The following is a 19,030-nucleotide window of genomic DNA, read 5'->3' on the forward strand; positions in this document are numbered from 1 at the left end:
CACTTAGCCTACTTAGAGGGGATGTGATACTGTTGAGATTTCCATATTTATTTTAAATGCTTTAGTCAGTGTTTTTGGACTCTGTGTTCAGACCACATTGAAAGAAGTGTTTTGTTAGTCACCGCAGCAATTCAGCAATCTTATCATGGCTTCACAAAACACCCCCACACACACACACACACACACACACACACACACACACACACACACGCACACAGTCCCACTCACACATGCAGTCACAAGCGCAGTCATGTAACACACACATCTGCACACACACACAGCACACCTATCCTCTGTCTCCCTCTCTACTCCTTTTCATTTCAACTGTATTTCTATACAAGCAGTCTTATAAAAATAAATTAGATATCCTCCCACACGCTCACTTTGACTCCTGCACATGTTACATCATCTCTGATGCCACATTTCTTTTATCTCTTTACGCTGCAAGCTTATCTTCTTGAAGGAGGTTGACCAGAAGATGTACGCTTCAGTTTGTACATCTTAATCATTTATTAGATCAGAGATACATATTGAAGACTGAAGATACACTTTAAATTCCTAGATAGATCAGGCCAATTCAACCAGATCAGTTACGTCAGTGCTCATAACAAATCTGTTGTGATGTTGCCTTTTAACTAGGAACCATAGACTTAGAAAAGTTGAAAAGCTTGCACAAAGGAATCAAAGAGCCAACCAAAGCTGTGATTGTCAGCAGAGGGGTCTGTTTGGGCTGTGATAGGCTCAGAGACGCCAGCTTTAGGAACAAGTTGTTGTGAGTCGTCAGGCTTCCACGTTGCTGTGGGGGATTTTCGTCAGATGGAGGCTGAGGGATCCTGGTGTGCCGTGAGAAATTTCCGTGGATGTCATGGTGGGCCTGCTTAAGACCCACTTCCTGTCTCCGACTTTCCCCTGACGTTTCACTGCACACACGCATACACACATATTCTCCATGTCAGCACACGTGTTACCGTCCTTCCTCACCCATCCACATGTGTCAGTGCTGCAGTAGACTTAGGCTGACTTCAAATCATCACACAAAGCCCTGTTCTTCTCAGCTTCCTTGACTGTGAGCTTCCACTGCTGTGAGAACAGACGTGTCTCACATTACGGAAGAGTGATAGGGTTGTTTATTTTTATGTTTATCAATCAATCAAAGTTAAAAATGAGGCTTGAAGTCCTACTCTTAATGGCCATAGCCACCGCCGGAGTGCAAAATATCACAAATCACTGCCACCTCAGTGCTGCATTAATGTTAATGTAATTCTCTCTGTTTTGACAGAAACCTTGGGAAGTCGGGCCTGCGGGTGTCCTGCCTTGGATTAGGTAAGAGTCTCTTGGATCATGAGACACACTGAGAAGTTTGCTGCACCCCAAAGTCTTTGCATAACAGACTTGCGAGGGGAACTCACAACCTCACGGTCCTTTATCTTTAAATAGAGAGAAAAGAGTGTATGTACACAGTGTAAAAATATATGTTCAGTGGAAAGTTCCAGTGGCTCTGCAGAGGTTATAAAATGTCTTTTCTTAGCTTGTTTCTTGTACAGCATGTGCAGTATCACTTGTGCAGAACTTATAGTGTCACTGTTCACTTGCTCATCAGTGTGCACGTGTGTTTATGTACTTATACTCTGACCCCCACCTCCCTGTCATCCTCTGTAGGAACATGGGTGACGTTCGGTGGACAGATAACGGATGAGGTGAGAGCAGATGGGTTTTGTCATCTTCCATCAGTCAAAGCTTGGGAATAGAAACCCTCCATATGATCTGGCACATCCTGGATTGCTCAAGAAACCTATTTTTACTTATAGTGAAAACATACTGCCAAAGGGAGTCAACAGCCAGAGAGTAAACACATGTTAGAGGAAGGCAAAGCCATCGCAGCCTTCTTTAGTGTTGTAAAGGAAGTTTATTAATTGAAAAGTCACCTCGCATCAGTGGTCTCTCACCCCATGCTTCCCCCTCTCTGTTCCCTCTCCCCTGCTCTCTCAACAGATGGCAGAGCAGTTGATGACTCTGGCCTATGAAAATGGCATCAATCTGTTTGACACAGCGGAGGTCTACGCTGCTGGGAAGTGAGTATATCCTGTGCCACAGGTGACTTAGCAGTGAGCAGTCACACCAAATATTACCAAGTGTTACTGATTATAAAAGCACCAGTTAGAGATAATGTATAAGTGACAGGGTGAGTGTCGGGTGCAAGCGTTATCCACTGCGGCGCAAGAAAATATTCAGGGCATTAGAAAGGATGTAAATACTACATGCTACATCCAGACTTGTGCTCTGAAGAAGTCAGTCTCTACTCATGGTAATATGCATATTTTACACTACTGTGGGTGTGTAGACATGCAGATAGTTTCAGCTTGATCTGAGAACAACAGGGGTAAATGGAATTTTGTTTTAGCAACTCAGAGATTAAGTTTTGAAAAATTACAAAAAAAACTCATCAGCAATGTGTCTGTTTTCATTGGGTCTATTTTGCTGGCAGAAAGTAGTTCCAGGGACCTTTTTTAAGGGACACAACAGATAAATGTCTCTGTCCTTGATCTTAGACCTGAAATCAGGGTCGTCCTTTTCATCAACACCTTGTCATTGTTGCAGTGACATTCATGAGCGGTCAGATATTCATATTCTTGGTCTAAATTTACAGCCAGTGATGATATTTTTAACCTAAGAAACCTCAGCATTGGCTTGCCTTATTGCTGTATGTAGTGCTGGTTTAACTTCTAGCATGGATTAATCTGGCTTTGTAGTAATTTGGGTGCTTTGAAATAATCTAAGGGATTATCCTTTTCAAACAGTATCTCTGATTAACTGCACCAAGTCCTTTTTTTTAATCCTCCCAAGAATATTCTAGCATTGCTATTATGTTTGGGGAGATGCGTCAGAGTGCCAGTGAGGAGAGGAAAGGAAAACAAAAAGACCAGAAACATGCAGTAGGTCTCAGTGGTTTTCCTCATCTAAGGCCTCAACAGCTGTTGTCTGCTAAACGTCATCACTACATGCTTCATTGTTCTGGGGAGCTTTCAACAATCTGTCGTCCTTGTTGTTTTAGGATGGAGCCAGAAAAAGTTGATCTTTGACACAGAAGTATTGCCAACTCTGACTTTGATCATCGTGCTACCGTTAAAAACAAACCACGGTTCGACAGAAAGGACAAATCTATTCAGCACGTGCACATGTGTGACAGCATGTCACCCAGCTCAGTATGTGTTGCACAGGTGTTAATCCTGACAGCTTCCCCTGCAAAGCAGCTCTGAGGAGCTTATATTACACTCATACACAGGGGTAGAACAAATCACGCACTTTGCACATCAGAATGGAAAAAGCTTTCATGTGAAGTCGTTGGTTCTGGCTTATTGCGATTCCCTCATCAGTCAGACTCACAGAACGTGAAGTGGTGTTGGTGGCTGTACAGCCGTAATGTTGATTCTGTGTTGCGAGCGTGGACAGATAAACGAGGTTTGTAAGCTGTGCTCACTCTCCTCGCTCTGCTCACGCACAGCGCTTGGCAGCCTGTTTATCATGTTTGTTCTGGCTTTTGCCCTACAAAACATAAACAGTCACAAACGTTCAACACACAGAGATATTTAGATATTGATTGTGGTTCTTAATTGACATATCCATCCCAATATGCAGGCTACTGTTTCTCAGAAATATAAATAAATATGTGTAATTGCACAAATAAACATGCTGTGCTTATCAGCAAACACATATAGCGTCAAAGCATTTAAAAGTATGCGAGTAATTCTGGCAGAACAGAATTTCCTTCTTCATTTTCTTTCAGGCTTAGACATTTTGCTCTAGATGCATAGTAATTGCATGATGTTTTGTGAAACCAGTGACAAATTGGACGCATAATTACAGAGAAATCTGAAAGTAATAAAATATTATAAAACCATGAATAATGCAGCATTATGTCATGGCTTCTGCCGTAAGTCATAACATCGACTCTGCACTGGAATAAAGACCTAATTAATGGATGGATGAAGAAAGTCGACCTGCTCAAGGCACACTGTACCTTATGTTTGGGCTCTCAAATTACTCACATTTCAGAAGGGCAACACACAGTGCACTGTGTGGGTGTTTGCCAGTGACACACACACTATTATGCACACAAACACACACATTATTTCTCTCAAGGGAGTGCTTGAGTGCTCGTTGTTTAAAAAGGTGTGCGTCCAGCTGGCAGGGTCTGAAACAGCTAGTCATAGTGCTGCTTGTTGGATCAGCAGACTGTACCAGGCACGAGGAAGAAGAAAGATGAATTTACCTTTTTAATAACTGACGAGAGGAACAAAATAAATCATAAAAACATATATGCAGGATTTAGTATAACACAGAAAAAAAGTAATATCATTCATATATTTTTGAGTTCTTTGTGTTTTCATACATCCTAACTAACCCTTTACAGGCATCCATAGAACAGTACATACTGTAAGTACCTGCAAAGTTTTAATAACATTAATATACAGCATGGTGCAGCAAAATTTGTGAAGAGTCACGTAGAGAAGATCATTAACCTCCAATAACTCATCCTGTCATGGAGAACAAAGATAAAACAAAATACCAGGTGGAGATGAAGGTGAAGATTTACACTTTTCAAAACAAAACTTCACAATAAAATCTTTTTGCATGAAATATCAAACTGGCAGAAAATGGAGCTGGATGATTTGTTCACGTTACAGTGTTTCCCGCTGCTTATCACTTCATTTCAGCAGCATCAGGAGGGGATTATCAGTGCCCGCGAACTAGACTCCGCCTGCAACTAACGACTATCGATTCATCTGCAGGTCTTCTCGATTAATCTTTTTGCCTATAAAATGTCCGTTACCACAGCCACATGTCAGACTGTCTCGCCTCTCGACACAGACCCACTGGCAGCAGCACTAATGCCATAGGTGAGACATAGGTGAGACAAATTATGGTCCTTGTAGTTTTCAACACACTTTTGACACTTGGCAACAAAACATAATTTATTTGAAAGTTGATTAGAGCAGAAAGCTTTGTTCATCAGTGAACCCAAAATGAATCCAAAACAAATCTGATCCAAAAACATTTTTATGTGAAACAGTTTTTTTTTTTTACAAGGAGGTGTCTCATTATTTGTCAGAGTGAGAGGACTGGAGAGACATCCTGCTGACAGGTTTCTGCCCATCCCTAATGAGCCCCATGTTGATCATAATGTCACTCATTAGCACCCCTGTGGCTGCTAATGAGTGACATAGTGGTGGCTCCACAGCACAGCTGGGCCCAGGACCCGCTGACTCTGACCTGGCAGCTAATCCACACTCACCAGCCCTAAACAGGAGCTCTTTCCAATGAAAGCTCTCTTATGCATTATACAGCATGTGTGCAGAGTTGGACCGCTTTCTTTCATTTAGGGCTTGAAATCCTCTTTCAGACAGTCGGGCGTAAACGCTCTTATCATTTCAAGACTATCTTTATTTAATCATGCCTTCTCTCCGTCTGCTTCACAGGGCAGAGGTGGTGCTCGGAAACATCATAAAGAAGAAAGGATGGAGGTATGAGGCACACCTTAATTGAGTTTGGTGGGTTTTAATTTCCGTCCCAGTCAGCTTCCCTAATCTTGAGTCATCTCTTTTCTTGCACATATTGGGAGGCAGTGTGTTGTGAACTGTAACGGTAAGGTAGGGAGATGAAAGATTCATGCGGGCGGCCGTGCCATGCCCACACTCCTGTGTCCCTTCTCAAAGATGCTGAATAATGGATGAACTTCTAGTGCCTTGTCTTCTACTTTGTTTGTCCCAGATTGGCATTTGTATAGCTCTGTCAGGTTATATACGCCCGCAACACTGCAGATTGCACACATTCGTTGGCGCGGTCGAGCTCTGGCACAGTCACACTTATTGTGGGATGTGGGCGCGTGTGACATTGAAAGAATAAGGTAGAAATGCATGATTACCCAAAGGATGTGTAGGAGCTTTTCATCCTCGCTGTTAACACACATAATATAAGGTTTGTGTAGACCTTAGATGTCACCAATCCAATACATGAGGCTCATTTTTCTTTTTTCAGACGCTCAAGTCTGGTGATAACAACAAAGATCTTCTGGGGTGGAAAGTAAGTTTCGGCTGGTTGCTTCTTTGGCTCTGCATGCATGTCCACATGAGAAACGATCCTCCTGACTTGTTTGATGCTCCTGGTAATGGGATCATGTGTCATCCGAACTGATCTGTTGTCAGGCACTTTCAATAAAGCTGGAACATTTACTAGAGCGTATTTCACAAAGAATATATGATATTATATTACCGTGGTTCCAGTCATATTTCAAGTAATTGTTTATAACTTAAGGTCTATTTTTTTGTGTGTAGAGCGGAGACTGAAAGAGGTTTATCCCGAAAACACATTATAGAAGGTAAGTAGCAGCGCTGCAGATTATTGGATTAAACGAAGACACTTCAACAACGAAATACTTCCTAATTAGTTGCTTTGGCTTAAGGGAATCAAAGCTGCATTTTTAATAATTGACACACTCTTGGGGTTATTGGAGTTGCCAAGAAATGTATGGGTACAAAAGCCCTGTGAAAATAAATAATTGGAGAATCCTGTACATTAATTACTTGGCAGTATATGAAAAACATATTAATGTACAGAGGTTCACTCTTACTTATTAACTGATGTTCTTATTTCTAGGTTTAAAAGCCTCTCTAGAAAGACTGCAGTTAGACTATGTGGACGTGGTTTTTGCGAACAGACCGGACCCTAATACACCAATGGAAGGTAATTCTTCTATTGTCTCTACTGTATCCTTTTTTGCTTTTGAATTATCACCTATTTTTTTATCTTACCCTCTCACACACTTAACCATGTTTTCCTTGTGTTTTGTCGTATTGCACACACAAAAAGAATTGACCTCTTTTCAGTCTCTATGACTACTGCCAAAGCGGAGATATACAAACCTCTTGTAACTGAAATATCTATTTTTAAATGCTGCATGTTGTCCCGGTGCTTCCACCTCCACAGTCAGAGTGAGGATAGATACTGATGCTGGAGACCTTTAAATGGCAAAGTGCTAACTGTGTGTGGGCTTAGCTGGTTACACACCGTATGCATCTGCTCCCGAGTCAGAGTTCCCCCTCGGGTTAGAGTTCGGTCAGAGGTCACCCTTCTGCCTTCAGTTTGATGCCTCACCGGCTCTGGCTCTTTTCACAATACTTTAGTGTCTCGTTAGTCAGAAGTAGCTGGTGTTTGACGTAAAAGTCGAGGCAATTCTTTTGCCCATATGCCCTTTTTAAAAGATTGCACACAGTTCACATGGACAGCTTTGAATCTATGTCTTCAAAACCCACAGTGGTTAGACCATCTGGTGTATTTAATTCTGGAAGTAGCCAAAGGGCAGCACACAGGGTGAAGAGGAGGTGAGCTGCTGTTCTGTCAGTTTACAGAGAAACCCTCTTAAGCCAAGCACCCACTAGATGATAGGAGGGCTGATTTGGTTGGCACATCAGCAACACACCCCTGTTTTTATTGCACTCTGGTGCTCCTGGTCTTGTCTGGGACCCGATCCTTATCAGATACGCTTGATATTTTGGTCGGCTAAAGACGGAAATTAAAGTTGGGTAATGTGAGATTCGCCGTCGTCACACAGTGTCAGATGTGGCTGTAAAAATGAAATTTCTATCTGATGGCTTTAGATAAAATATAGTGTTGACAGAATAACATGAGATTAATCTGCGCGACATTCAGTCAAGCCTGCAAGTCAGCACATTAATGGAAAAAAAACCCTAATCCCTGACATTTCATAGAACCAAACATATTTTTGTTAACCCTCTGTGCTCAAAATACGTAGCCTTTTAGTCAGTTTGTCAACCTGGTGAAGACGCTCTGTCTGTGATTAAAGATTTGAACTGGTGCACATATGCCTGTCACCTCTCATTCATTTCACTGGGCTCTTTTTATGTTCCCCTGTAGCATGCTGCAGATCAAAAACAGACAGACTCTTGTGGATTTTTACACAAATGTCATTCAAGTGTGCCTCGTTATGAATAGATGGCATCCTCATCAGAATGAATCACTCACTATTAACATAATCAGCTTTTCCACTTCCCTCCTGAATGGACCGGTCCATTTGGATTGCAAATGATAACAAATACATCTTTTATAATAATAAAGCAGCTCAGATACACATATGGTTACAGGGCATTGTCTTCTGAATAGAGTGATCCTCTATGGCACAGAGTAGAGAAAATACTCTTCTGTAAACACAACACGGTGACTCCGGCATTGACGGTGTTTTTGACATGTTTGTGTATTTTTACCTGCAGAAACGGTTCGAGCAATGACCCACGTGATAAACCAAGGCATGGCCATGTACTGGGGAACATCCCGTTGGAGCCCAATGGAGATAATGGTGAGACTCAGTGTATCTGTGTAGACAACAGTCCAAACAATCTGGGATACACAAGGGGAATACTAATTTCCAACGTGGCCTGAGGAGTTTTTTTTCTTCCATCACAAAGATGTTGTCTTGATGTTCATCGATGTTCTTTATACTAAATATGTATTACTGTACTGTGTATGAGCCTAATCTTGTTTTATTCCTTGTTTTCCTTTTAGGAAGCGTATTCTGTGGCGCGACAATTCAACCAGATTCCTCCCATCTGTGAGCAGGCTGAGTACCACATGTTCCAGAGAGAGAAGGTGGAGGTGCAGCTACCTGAGCTTTTCCATAAGATAGGTGAGCCGTGGGTGGATTTGTGGCTTTGGATTGAGAATTGGTTGATGTCTTCTTTAAGGTACAGTTGGGCTACACAAGCAGTATGTTGGACATGAATTCCATACAAACAATGTGGAGCTTTGAATACAAAGTTTGAACAGAAAGTATTTCACATAAACTGACGATGAAGATCTTTGTGGCGTACGGACACACAAGCCAGAGGACGAGCTGGATGATGATGTGGGATTCAGCAGACGTCATATTACTAAAATCTCTTAGAGATTTCAACAAAATCCACTCAGTTCCTGTTTTCGAGATCTGAATGCTCATTGGCTACGGCAGCCACAGAGATCTGTCTCACTGTCCATGTAAAACTGCATGAGCTCATCCAGACTTAAATGGGTTCAAGTCTTATGTATGTTGTTCTTTTGACGTGTTAAAGCAGGGTAAACACGGGTGTACTTGATGAAATGAATTATGGCCCTGTTCCATTTCCAGTAGGTGGGCCAGGGCATGCTGGCTCACTGGAATGGCTGTGATACACTAAATAGAATGGGACCATAATTCATTTTATTACGCCTGTGTTTACCCTGCTTTGACATGTCAAAATGGCTGCGAAAGGGCCTATCAGCAGTCTGTGACTTGACTGACAAACAAGAAGACACTAAAGTCCTTCCTGACACAACTATCAAGGCTCGTCTTCAGTTTAAAAGAGATAGTTTGAAACAGACTTGTGCGGCAGGGACCTAGTGTCGCTGGGATCGAGCAAAGGCAAAGTGAGGACTACGGTTCTGTGAGGAAGCGAGCCATGGTGTCAGTGATGATTGTGATGATGATCGCCTGCTCTTGTTCTCAGGTGTGGGGGCCATGACGTGGTCACCCCTGGCCTGCGGGATCATCTCAGGGAAATACGACGGCAGGGTGCCCCCCTACTCTCGGGCCTCTCTGAAGGTAGACGCACCGCGCTCTCGCTGTTTCCCGTCTTTATCCCGCTTTGATCATCCGTGCTGGTGTCACTGTGTCACTGTGTTTCCCTACCGGTTGCTGGTTGTTTGTTTGTTTGTTTGTTTATCGTGTGTTTGTGTCTTTCAGGTTCTGTAACTCTGTGCACACCTCACGTATCTGTGTGTTTTCAGTGCCATGCTGACGCCATGCACTGTTTACCTCTTCCCGAGCTGTTCAACACCGCTTGCCAGCTGGTGTCGGCTTTACGCATTTTAGTTCACGCACATGAGCACAAAAATGCATACACATCGAACAATAGCAGTGCAGCACGTGTACATATTTATTTAAATTTGGATACCGACAATTTTTAAACTGAATAATTAAATTGGTAAATGAATCATGAAGCAATTCAATATGTTATTCCAGGCAAATCACGTGTGACCTAAAATCATGTTTTGAAAGACTTTGGTTTTCCTCTGAGCATAAGACATTACAACATTAATGAGCAGGAGGAGCAGTTTTAATGATTTAATTCAGTGAGCACTCAGAAACCCAGAGGAATATTTCACTTTAAAGTGACAGATGAACTCAAGAAGAGAGCAGTAACACTATTTGATCAGCAACCACAGATTTCACATTATGTCCAATTTACGTTATTGACAGTAAGATTTTGACATTCAGAATTTGAACAAAAAAAGTGAGTCGAGGACAGAAGCTAACACCTGACTTAAAGCAATGATGTGTCCCTGTAGTGGAGTGGCATGTTGTGTACCTGTGGATTGTGTGTCAGTGACTGTCGATTAGACCTCTCCTGGTTCATGAAACTAGCTCTCCATCTTGGTGTTGTGCAGTACTTTTTGATGACTTGTGTGGAATGTGCTGCTTCCTGTTTGGTTCAGTGTTGCCTGTGGATGTTTGTGGTATTTTGGCACTTTAACTCAGTGATTATTCTTACTGGTTTCTAACTTGTTACTAATGGCATCATGGTATAATTCCTGATCCTTGATACTATATAAAGATTACTGTTTTGACTCAGCTGAGCACAAACAGATATCATTTCAACAGGTACAGTAATAGTCAGTTCAAATAGAGAATTTTTCTTCCTGTAATGTTTATAAAAAAATAACAATGAACTCAAATCATTTCAGTAAGCGTAGCTCTAGCGATGTTTCCCTGGCTGAGGTGTAGACGGCAGGAGACAGAGTCGCTTGTTTAAAAACAGGCCCTGGTGACACGGGAGCTGCGGCGCAGCGGTGTGAGCAGGGCTGTGTTTTTGAGCAGGTGTGCTGTGTTTTCGACAGGGTTACCAGTGGTTGAAGGACAAGATCTTGAGCGAGGAGGGCCGGCGTCAGCAGGCGAAGTTGAAAGAGCTGCAGGCAATCGCGGAGCGGCTGGGCTGCACTCTGCCCCAACTCGCCATCGGTACGCAGATACACTCTGCCGCTCTCTCTCTTTCTGTCTGTCTGTCCGTCCCTCTGCCTCGGACGGGCCGAGGTCAGCGCCGCTCTCGCAGCCGTCTGGTTTTGACTGTTGGTGTGTTGTGTTGTCACGTGTGTGTCTGTGCTGTAAATGACTGTAGTTTTTAAATTTATGAGAAAAAGAGTAGGAAACAAGAAAATAGTCTTGCTTTAACATCACCTTTCTCATTGTCTCTCAGGGACCAATAGGAACTGCATTAACATTAATAGAATATAGAGTATCTCCTAAACAAGCCCCTTTGAACACATTAAGACAGTAACATGATATCCACATAGGGAGTGCAGACATGTTTACAGTGTATATTTGTTTGTGCAGACATGTATTTAACAGTTTCCAGCGTCAGCATTAAAACAGCATCCCAGACATAAATCCAGCGAGTGGCTGATATCGATTCACTGCCGGGCAGAAAAGTGAGAATGTGCAAACCCCCGAAGATGTGCGCTCCAGCGAGGGCTGTTAAAGCGTCAGGCGCTCGGGACGCAGCGAGTAAATCTGGGTCCCTCTTCTATCTCGGCGCAGATCACGGCAGATTTTTCACCCTCACAGTAATGCAGTGTCATAGATTAGGTTTCACGGCCCATTAGCAGACACCCTCATCTCTCCTAATTACCATAAATCCTTCCAGCGCTCCTGAAGGCAGCGCAGGAGATTAATGTCCACCATGCAGTCCTCTACATCACTGTGGCACTCCAGTATTGAATAAAAACTATATAACAACGACAGACTCCTTCCTGCCTTGGGCTTGATACTGAGGGAAGGTCTGCACCTACGTCAATCCAGTGGAAGACCTTCAACTGTTGTTGTGTTTTTTGTTTTTTTTTGCCGTATTCTCATGTTGGTGGAAGATTTGAGTAGAATCATGATCCCACTATTTTTACAGAAACATTCTCCGTCCCTTTATGCTGTAATCTGCTTAAAAGTTTATTTCCCTCAATTGAAAAAGCACTTGTGTTGCATAATACAGCTCACAAACCAAACAGATGAGTTGTTTTTGTGTCAGTTTGCGCAGAGAGATCACAAAAAGGTGTTTCCTGCATATTATTAGCAGTGCATTTACTCAGGTACTGTACTCAAGAGGTAAATGCTGTAGTTTTTTGCTGCACTACATTTATTGCACTGATCCGATATGCTGGATTGGTATCGACACTTAGTTCCACGCAGTGAGGTACACAGATTTTAAATTTGGGAGAAAGAGAGCACTGTTATCGGATCAGTACTCGGTATTGGAAGGACACCCTGAGCTGAAGTACTGGGATCAGTTTTGGTAGGAAAAAAGTTTGATCAGTGCGTATCAACAGCTAAAGTTACCACTTAACGTTGCAGTTATGCACCTATGATCTGTTTTAAAATGCTGCTGCTTACGTGTTAATTCATGAGTAATAATAATAAAATTGTATGATGCTGCACGGTGAGTACTTTTTCCTGATACTGTAGCACCTGCGTTCAAAGTTTTGCTTGAGTTTTGCTTGAAGTTGAGTATCTTTATATTGCCGTATATAAAGGATCTGAGTGTTGGCGTGATGTGAGTGCAGTTTGTGTAGCTTTCATGTTTTATCAGGATTTTTTTATTTTTTTTTAGCCATAAGGGATTGTCATTTGAGATGTATAAAAAAAAAAAGAAAGAAAAAGAAATCAAACTGGTGTGTATTTGTGTAAGTGTTGTTGTGGACATGTTGTGCAGTGTGTTTGTGTGCGAATCATGCTGTGTGTGTGAGAAAGTGTGTGTATGTCCATAGTCATGGTGGGGATGTCATTGCTGTTTACTGGTCTCCTGCAGCGTGGTGCCTACGGAACGAGGGGGTGAGCTCTGTCCTTTTAGGGGCGTCCAACACCGACCAGCTGATGGAGAACATAGGGGCAATACAGGTGAGGCCACAAAATGAGTGTGTGTGTTTTTGTGTGTGTGTGTACACGAGCTTGTCTTGAGCTTAAGTCAGTGACTTAATTTGTGAAAATGTGACCTGACCTGTTTCATCAGGCCGTATCCGTGCCTTGCTAGTCCGCAGCAGCAGTCCTCCTCTCCTGGGTACAGCTCGGCCTCTTGGGCAGTTTGAGCTGCACGCTCGGGTGCTTTACTGTACCGAGTTAATAAGGTCAGCGGAGTATCAGTTGCCAGGGGGATAGGAGGCGAGCTTACGGCCACTTCTTCCTCTCCTGATAAGATGCGCTCTTTTAATGGGGTTTTCAGACCAGTGGGGGTTTACGTCCTCTCCTCACATTATGTCTGGCCTGCAGTGAAGAGCATTCCTGCTCTTTTCCACTCTGATGCTTTGTGTATCCTCCTGTGTGTGTGTGTGTGTGCGTGTGTGTGCGTATGTGTGTGCACACATTAGTATACTAGATGTGTGCACACTATACGTCTCTTCTCCCTTAGCATGTTTGATATTTCGATTTTGAAATGCTATGCTCACATTTCCAGAGGGCTCTGCCGTTTTCCTTTTACTGGGAATTTCACATCACAGACCCTGAAATAGACACGCAGTCGCTCATTTGAACAGAGAGTTCACTTAAAATATCTTTTTAATATTAAATATATTATTAATTGAATGATGATTGTGAGTTAAATAATGTAAATTTTGAATTGAGGACTTTTCTTGAGTATTTTTACATTGTGCTTGTTGCTACTTTTACTTCAACAAAGCATCTGAATATTTCTTCCTCCACTGTTTAAAGTGTAATAATTAATAATAATGAACAAATCAGCCGAATGTAAAAGAAGGTACAAAAAGAAACTCAAGTATCAAGTTAACGTATTTTAAAACCAAACTAATTAAACGAGCTGTAGATGAGTTATTAAACTGCCTACTTTCACACTTCATTTTTTTGGTTTCTGTATTTTGTAGTAAAAAGGTTCAGACACAACTTTGGTGAAAACTAGAAAAAGCTCGAGTCAGCCTTCAGCGCCACCTTGAAGCCATGATGTGCAACTGCAGAGAGTTTCTGATGATTTTGTTAAAACAATGATCAAAACCACTGGCAGTTAAATGTAAGTGAGCAGAAACATTTTCACCCCTTGTCTCTCTCTCCCTCCTGTCGCAGGTTCTTCCAAAGTTGTCATCGTCCATCACACATGAGGTGGACAGCATCCTGGGGAACAAGCCGTACAGTAAAAAGGACTACCGCTCCTAACGCGCAGCTCGGCCCCGCCCGGCCGGCCTGCACCCGGGCTGCAGCCGCAGCGCCCCACCTTTGCCTGATCCTCTGTTTGCTTGAGCTTTTACTGAGTGAGACCCTGGCGCATGAGTCTGGCCACACCAAGGCCACCCAGGGCACCTCACTCAGAGTCACAGGGATAAGATTAAGAAAAGGGGGAAAAAATACAGTCACCTCCGCAGGAAAAAGGAAGGGATTGACAAAGAAAGACATAAGCGGAAGAGAGGTTAGGGATATGCGCTCATATTTAAATCAGTTATACATTCATTTCAGCTGAACGTGTTTTAAAACCGTAGAGAAAAAAAAAATAAGCACACGCTTGCTTGGCAGCCAGATTATTTTCTTTTCTTTTTTTTGTTTGTTTTGCTTTTTTGTTTTCTAAAACTGAATGCAACTAAAAGGAAGATGGAGTTCATACTGTATGAATACACGAGAACTACTCTGTTGCACTTACCACGGCCATGCATTTGTTCCTTGGACGTTCTGTTTACAAACACCAGTGTACTGTACGAGTCCGTCAAGGTTTCTGTTTGTGTTGTCGACATTATCAGTGTACGAGCCTCGTCGTGGGCTTTAACAATCAGCACTTTAGTATTGTCAGTATAGGTGTTGGAGGGGAGAGGATGGGTATTACAGTTATCTCACAGCCATTGCACTATAGAATCATATCGCCTCCTGGTATTTCCCTCTCCTCATCCTCCCTCTTCGTCTTCACTGGCAGTACGTTTGTCTGGCGCATCGTCTGCCACTGAAGAGATTAGCTATTCATTCATCCCTGACTGTGGGAGCTGCGGTCGTGTTCAATCACACGTGCTTCACTGTGTCGCCCAGGAAGTAGTCACATCCGCGCTGGCTCCACGTCTCATAGGAACGTCTCCTAGATCAAATTGCGTTCAAGTGTTTTGCCTTATTTACAGTTGCATCAGACTGTGCTGTGGGCGGCGGCGTAGACTCTCTGGCCGACTCTCTGGCCGACTCGTCTCATGTCCCCGGTACACACGGTGGAGGTGGTGTTTGTCGCGAGGAGGAGGAGGTGGAGGCGGCGTGCGCCCAGTTAATCAGTGAGTGGCAGCAGCTCAGGGAACAGAGCAGGTGGTTTTAGTCGTGCGTTGGCGTGCACACGGTCAGGAGGTTGTATTTACTCGTCTGTCTTTCTTTTAATGTGTGGACACTGGGGGGAGGACCAGTGACATTTTAGTGTGGCTTGAGCCAAAGATCTTCTTCTTCTTCTTCATCATCATCATCATCATTATCTGTCTTTGACGACACACCCCCAGCGTTTCACTCTCACTTCCTGCAAAATTATAGAAGTCATCTTGACGCATGTGCTGTCCAGCTTCTCTATCTACGGTTTGGACTTTACTCCATATATATCTTTACTTAACAATGCTGTTATACTAGTTAACAAATACGCCCTTCATATACAGAATGCACAGCTACTTGCTTTAGGATCGGTAAGGTTTGTTTAAGGCGGCATACGACCTGAGACGTGTCAGAAGTATTATTGCAAAATTTGACGCCACCCTATATCATTCTCTCTCCTTTGGGTGCTCTCTTACTGTGATTAAAGCACAAGTGGATAGCATGCGATACATCCTCCAAGCATGGGCCCTCTTCACCCAGCCTACAGTACCTATGGGACGAGCAAGGTGATGCTACTCCTCTTACTAACACGTGTAGATAAAAAAAACTCTTTACTAACAGCTGATAAACTATTGGTTCTTAGCAGGAAAAAGGTCCAGATTAAGAAAACTGTCACATCAGTGCGAGTGAGGACAGGAATGAGATGTTGGTGCTTCTCAGTTAAAGTGGATAATCAAACGTTACTGTGAGGGATTTGTGCGGATGAGGTTTACAGTCTGCTTCGTTACTCCTCCTTGGTGATTTTTTAACAACAGCAAAATGATTTAAAGTCTCAGCTGTTTGTGTGTGTGTGTGTAGGGGGGGGGGGGCAACAAAACGAATCCCTTGCTTTAGCCTGTTGTATAAATTGATCCCTGTATACGTTTGATTTGCTGTGTCTGAGTGAATAAAACTGGCGCAAGCTGACGTTTTCTCAGAAGAAGAGAGAAAAAAAAAAGATAAGCAAAGATCATTTAGTTAATTTAGTCTGTGGAGTCCCTTTGTCTTAATGTTGTCATCTGCAGTGAGACAATTTGGGAAATACGCTTATTTGCTTTCTTGCAGAGAGTTATTGCTACCACACTCATGTCTGCTAAATGTGACTAACTTAGCGCAGCGTAAAGACTGGAAACTGGGAGGAAACGGCTGGTCTGACTGTCCTAAGGTGACAAAATCCACTTACTAGCTCGCCAAGCCAAGATAGCCGTTTCCCGTCTTTATGCTAAGCTAAGTTAGCCAGCTCCTGGTAGTATGTTCACTTTAAGCTTACAGACATGAGAGGTATCAATCTTCTCATCTAACTCTCAGCTAGAAAGCAAACAAGTGTATTTCCCAAACCGCCAAACTTGGTGAAACTAAGTGGTATCGCTGTGCGTTTTGTTTTGAGCGTCAGTGTTATTTCGCAGCGTGCTAACCTGCCCAACAAAGATCTCGTGGTGTTCAAAGGTTTTCTCCACATTGTAGAAATAACTCTTAATGTTTTAAGGCTGAAGTGTAGTTACCCGACGCCCTCGCCTGTGCGGGAGAAACTCGTGCTTTAAGTGGTCCTAGTTTCATCATATTTGCTGTTCTAACATTTTAATGACTAGTTCATAAATGAAACCAGAGCCCCACACATGGATAGAGCTTATTTTACGGAAGGTTCTAGGTTATACAGAGAATATATTTTTTATGTTTTAGCCTTCAATGCAGTAGAGAGAATTAAAAGAACTGTTTTTATTTTTTTCATCATGCTGCATTTTTCCTATTAGTGTTGTATCAACTTTAAGACTGACAAAAGAAGCAATTTACTTGTGTTGTGTATGCATTATGAGGAATGCTCTGAAGTGAATGCAACGGTGGACTGAATTCACTCTGAAGACGACGTAGTGAGAGCCTGGTATCTCCTGTACATAGTTTGACCTTTGTACATATTTCTGGTTGTGATCACCTCTGCCTTTTTCTTTTTCTTTTTTAATTTTCTTTTTGCAGGCGTTGCTATCTGCACTGTGCTTGAATCTGAATTTAGACAGGATGTACAGCTTCGATCTTCAAATGAAAATGAAATAATGATAAAATAAGAATGGTAAACAAACCTTTCATGTGTCCGTCTTTATTGGCATTCACGTGTGAAAACCTCACTGGATTGTAGATTTTGTATTATTTTATATTCAATTGTATACAACTGTGTGAAATATAAATATGAAGCAATTTATACACAAAACCAATTCAAAAGAAAATATTTAGACACTGAATGCTAGCTGTGTAATCTTTAGTGAACTGTAAACTTCCAGCTGTCCATTAAGGCATCTTTAGTCAAGCTTGTCTGTGATATTATACTATAAAAGTCTCTGCATCATTATAGTCTTTGTTGCACTGTACAGTAAAACACCATAGCACCATTGGACTGAGGGTAGTACTTCATAATGTATAGATTGAAAAACAACTTCATAGTACTGGCATGTAATGAGATATGGTTTCAAAAGTTGCCTCAGTGTCAGACGTTGCATCATATCCAGCAATATCCTCAAAAAATTAGAGATTATTTTATATACAGTACCTGCAAAAAGGTAATTAGAGGACAAAATATTAAACACAAACGACCAAAAGTGCAGTTAACACAGCCACGATCTCCTGACGCTGCACTCTGCAGATGTAGTTTTTGAGGAGCAGTTTTAATCTGGTACCAGAGGTCAGGCTGATTGATGAAACGAGCCTGAACAGTTCAAAGGACACTTTGGCACGCAAAGACAAAAAAAAAAAAAAAGGTATGATCCAGCTCAGGTCCTAACACGAAACTGCAGTTCTCATCAGAGAGTCTATTTCCATGAAGGTCTTCCAGCCGCCTGCTACAACTTCCTGTCACTCACTTGAGCCACTCCGGTGAAATATAGCTGATCTTGTCCCAGTTTTAGTCTTCCAGCTGGATGGCGGTGCTATAATGAGTTGTCATGTTGCGACTCTCCTCTGCTGCTGCCGTAGGTCAGACGTGGAGGTCCACCTGGGGAAACAAAGATCTGTGAGTCCGGCTCAGCAAACCCACAACGTTCATATTTGATCAGAACCGAGACAACACAGGAGGAAGTGCAGCCTCTGCAGTTCAGCCTCTGACTGCTGTCAGCTCTTAAACGTGTCATTTACTCTCATTTCACAGAGTCAGCTAAAGTGTCACTTCTGTTCCGACTCGAGAGTCAGCAGAGCTCGTCGCCTGCCGTCCGTGTGGACATAATGATGAAGGTAACTAAGACAGCGGGGACACTTGTCATGCTGGTTCCTCATTACTGTACCTTCTTGACAGGAGAGTCCGATCCAGCTGTGCAGGCAGGTACAGCGGCCGTTGCGTCGGTCGCACTGCGCCCCGTTCTCACACTCGCAGGTCTCTGAACAGTCCGGCCCGAAACGATTGGCTCTGCAGTCTGACATGAAACACAAATGATCCATGTACTTTAAGGGAATTGAGAAGATGATCTAACTCTCTGCTAAAAAGTGAACTAGTGTATTTCCCAAAATGTCAAACTAGTCCTTTAAAATGCTGCAGTACAACATGCTTAACCAAACATTTATGACTAAACTGCCTCCATCAGAGTCGTGTTGTTTCTGGCTTCCTTCTGGTTAGTCACGTGAATTATAGATACTAAATATACAAAACATCTTTTTACACAACAGAATATTAAC

At 42.6% G+C, this 19,030-nt stretch overlaps 2 protein-coding genes across 6 annotated transcripts in view; one reads left to right on the plus strand and one right to left on the minus strand.

Moving 5' to 3' along the window:
* Window positions 1-14,230, plus strand: part of kcnab2a (potassium voltage-gated channel subfamily A regulatory beta subunit 2a) — a 38,343-nt gene extending 24,113 nt beyond the window's left edge. For 2 of the 5 annotated variants that reach the window (XM_070901890.1, XM_070901887.1), the window contains exons 2-14: window positions 1,280-1,323; window positions 1,660-1,697; window positions 1,993-2,072; window positions 5,478-5,522; window positions 6,037-6,081; window positions 6,333-6,376; window positions 6,655-6,784; window positions 8,284-8,371; window positions 8,578-8,698; window positions 9,534-9,628; window positions 10,924-11,044; window positions 12,879-12,967; window positions 14,141-14,230. In XM_070901890.1, the coding sequence (XP_070757991.1) occupies window positions 1,280-1,323; window positions 1,660-1,697; window positions 1,993-2,072; window positions 5,478-5,522; window positions 6,037-6,081; window positions 6,333-6,376; window positions 6,655-6,784; window positions 8,284-8,371; window positions 8,578-8,698; window positions 9,534-9,628; window positions 10,924-11,044; window positions 12,879-12,967; window positions 14,141-14,230 (1,030 nt within the window). The remainder of the gene's footprint in view (window positions 1-1,279; window positions 1,324-1,659; window positions 1,698-1,992; window positions 2,073-5,477; window positions 5,523-6,036; window positions 6,082-6,332; window positions 6,377-6,654; window positions 6,785-8,283; window positions 8,372-8,577; window positions 8,699-9,533; window positions 9,629-10,923; window positions 11,045-12,878; window positions 12,968-14,140) is intronic. The other 3 variants (XM_070901886.1, XM_070901888.1, XM_070901889.1) reach the window with 2 other exon arrangements.
* Window positions 14,231-17,467: 3,237 nt separating this feature from the next.
* The window catches only part of megf6b (multiple EGF-like-domains 6b), a 59,390-nt gene continuing 57,827 nt past the window's right edge, over window positions 17,468-19,030 (minus strand). Inside the window, exons 37-38 of the mRNA XM_070902251.1 lie at window positions 18,643-18,771; window positions 17,468-18,356 (exon numbers count right to left, since the gene is read on the minus strand). Of these exons, the coding sequence (XP_070758352.1) occupies window positions 18,292-18,356; window positions 18,643-18,771 (194 nt within the window). The 3' untranslated portion in view covers window positions 17,468-18,291. The remainder of the gene's footprint in view (window positions 18,357-18,642; window positions 18,772-19,030) is intronic.

The sequence above is a fragment of the Enoplosus armatus genome, chromosome 3 (genome assembly GCF_043641665.1).
Source record: "Enoplosus armatus isolate fEnoArm2 chromosome 3, fEnoArm2.hap1, whole genome shotgun sequence".
In the NCBI taxonomy this organism is placed as follows: domain Eukaryota; kingdom Metazoa; phylum Chordata; class Actinopteri; order Centrarchiformes; family Enoplosidae; genus Enoplosus; species Enoplosus armatus.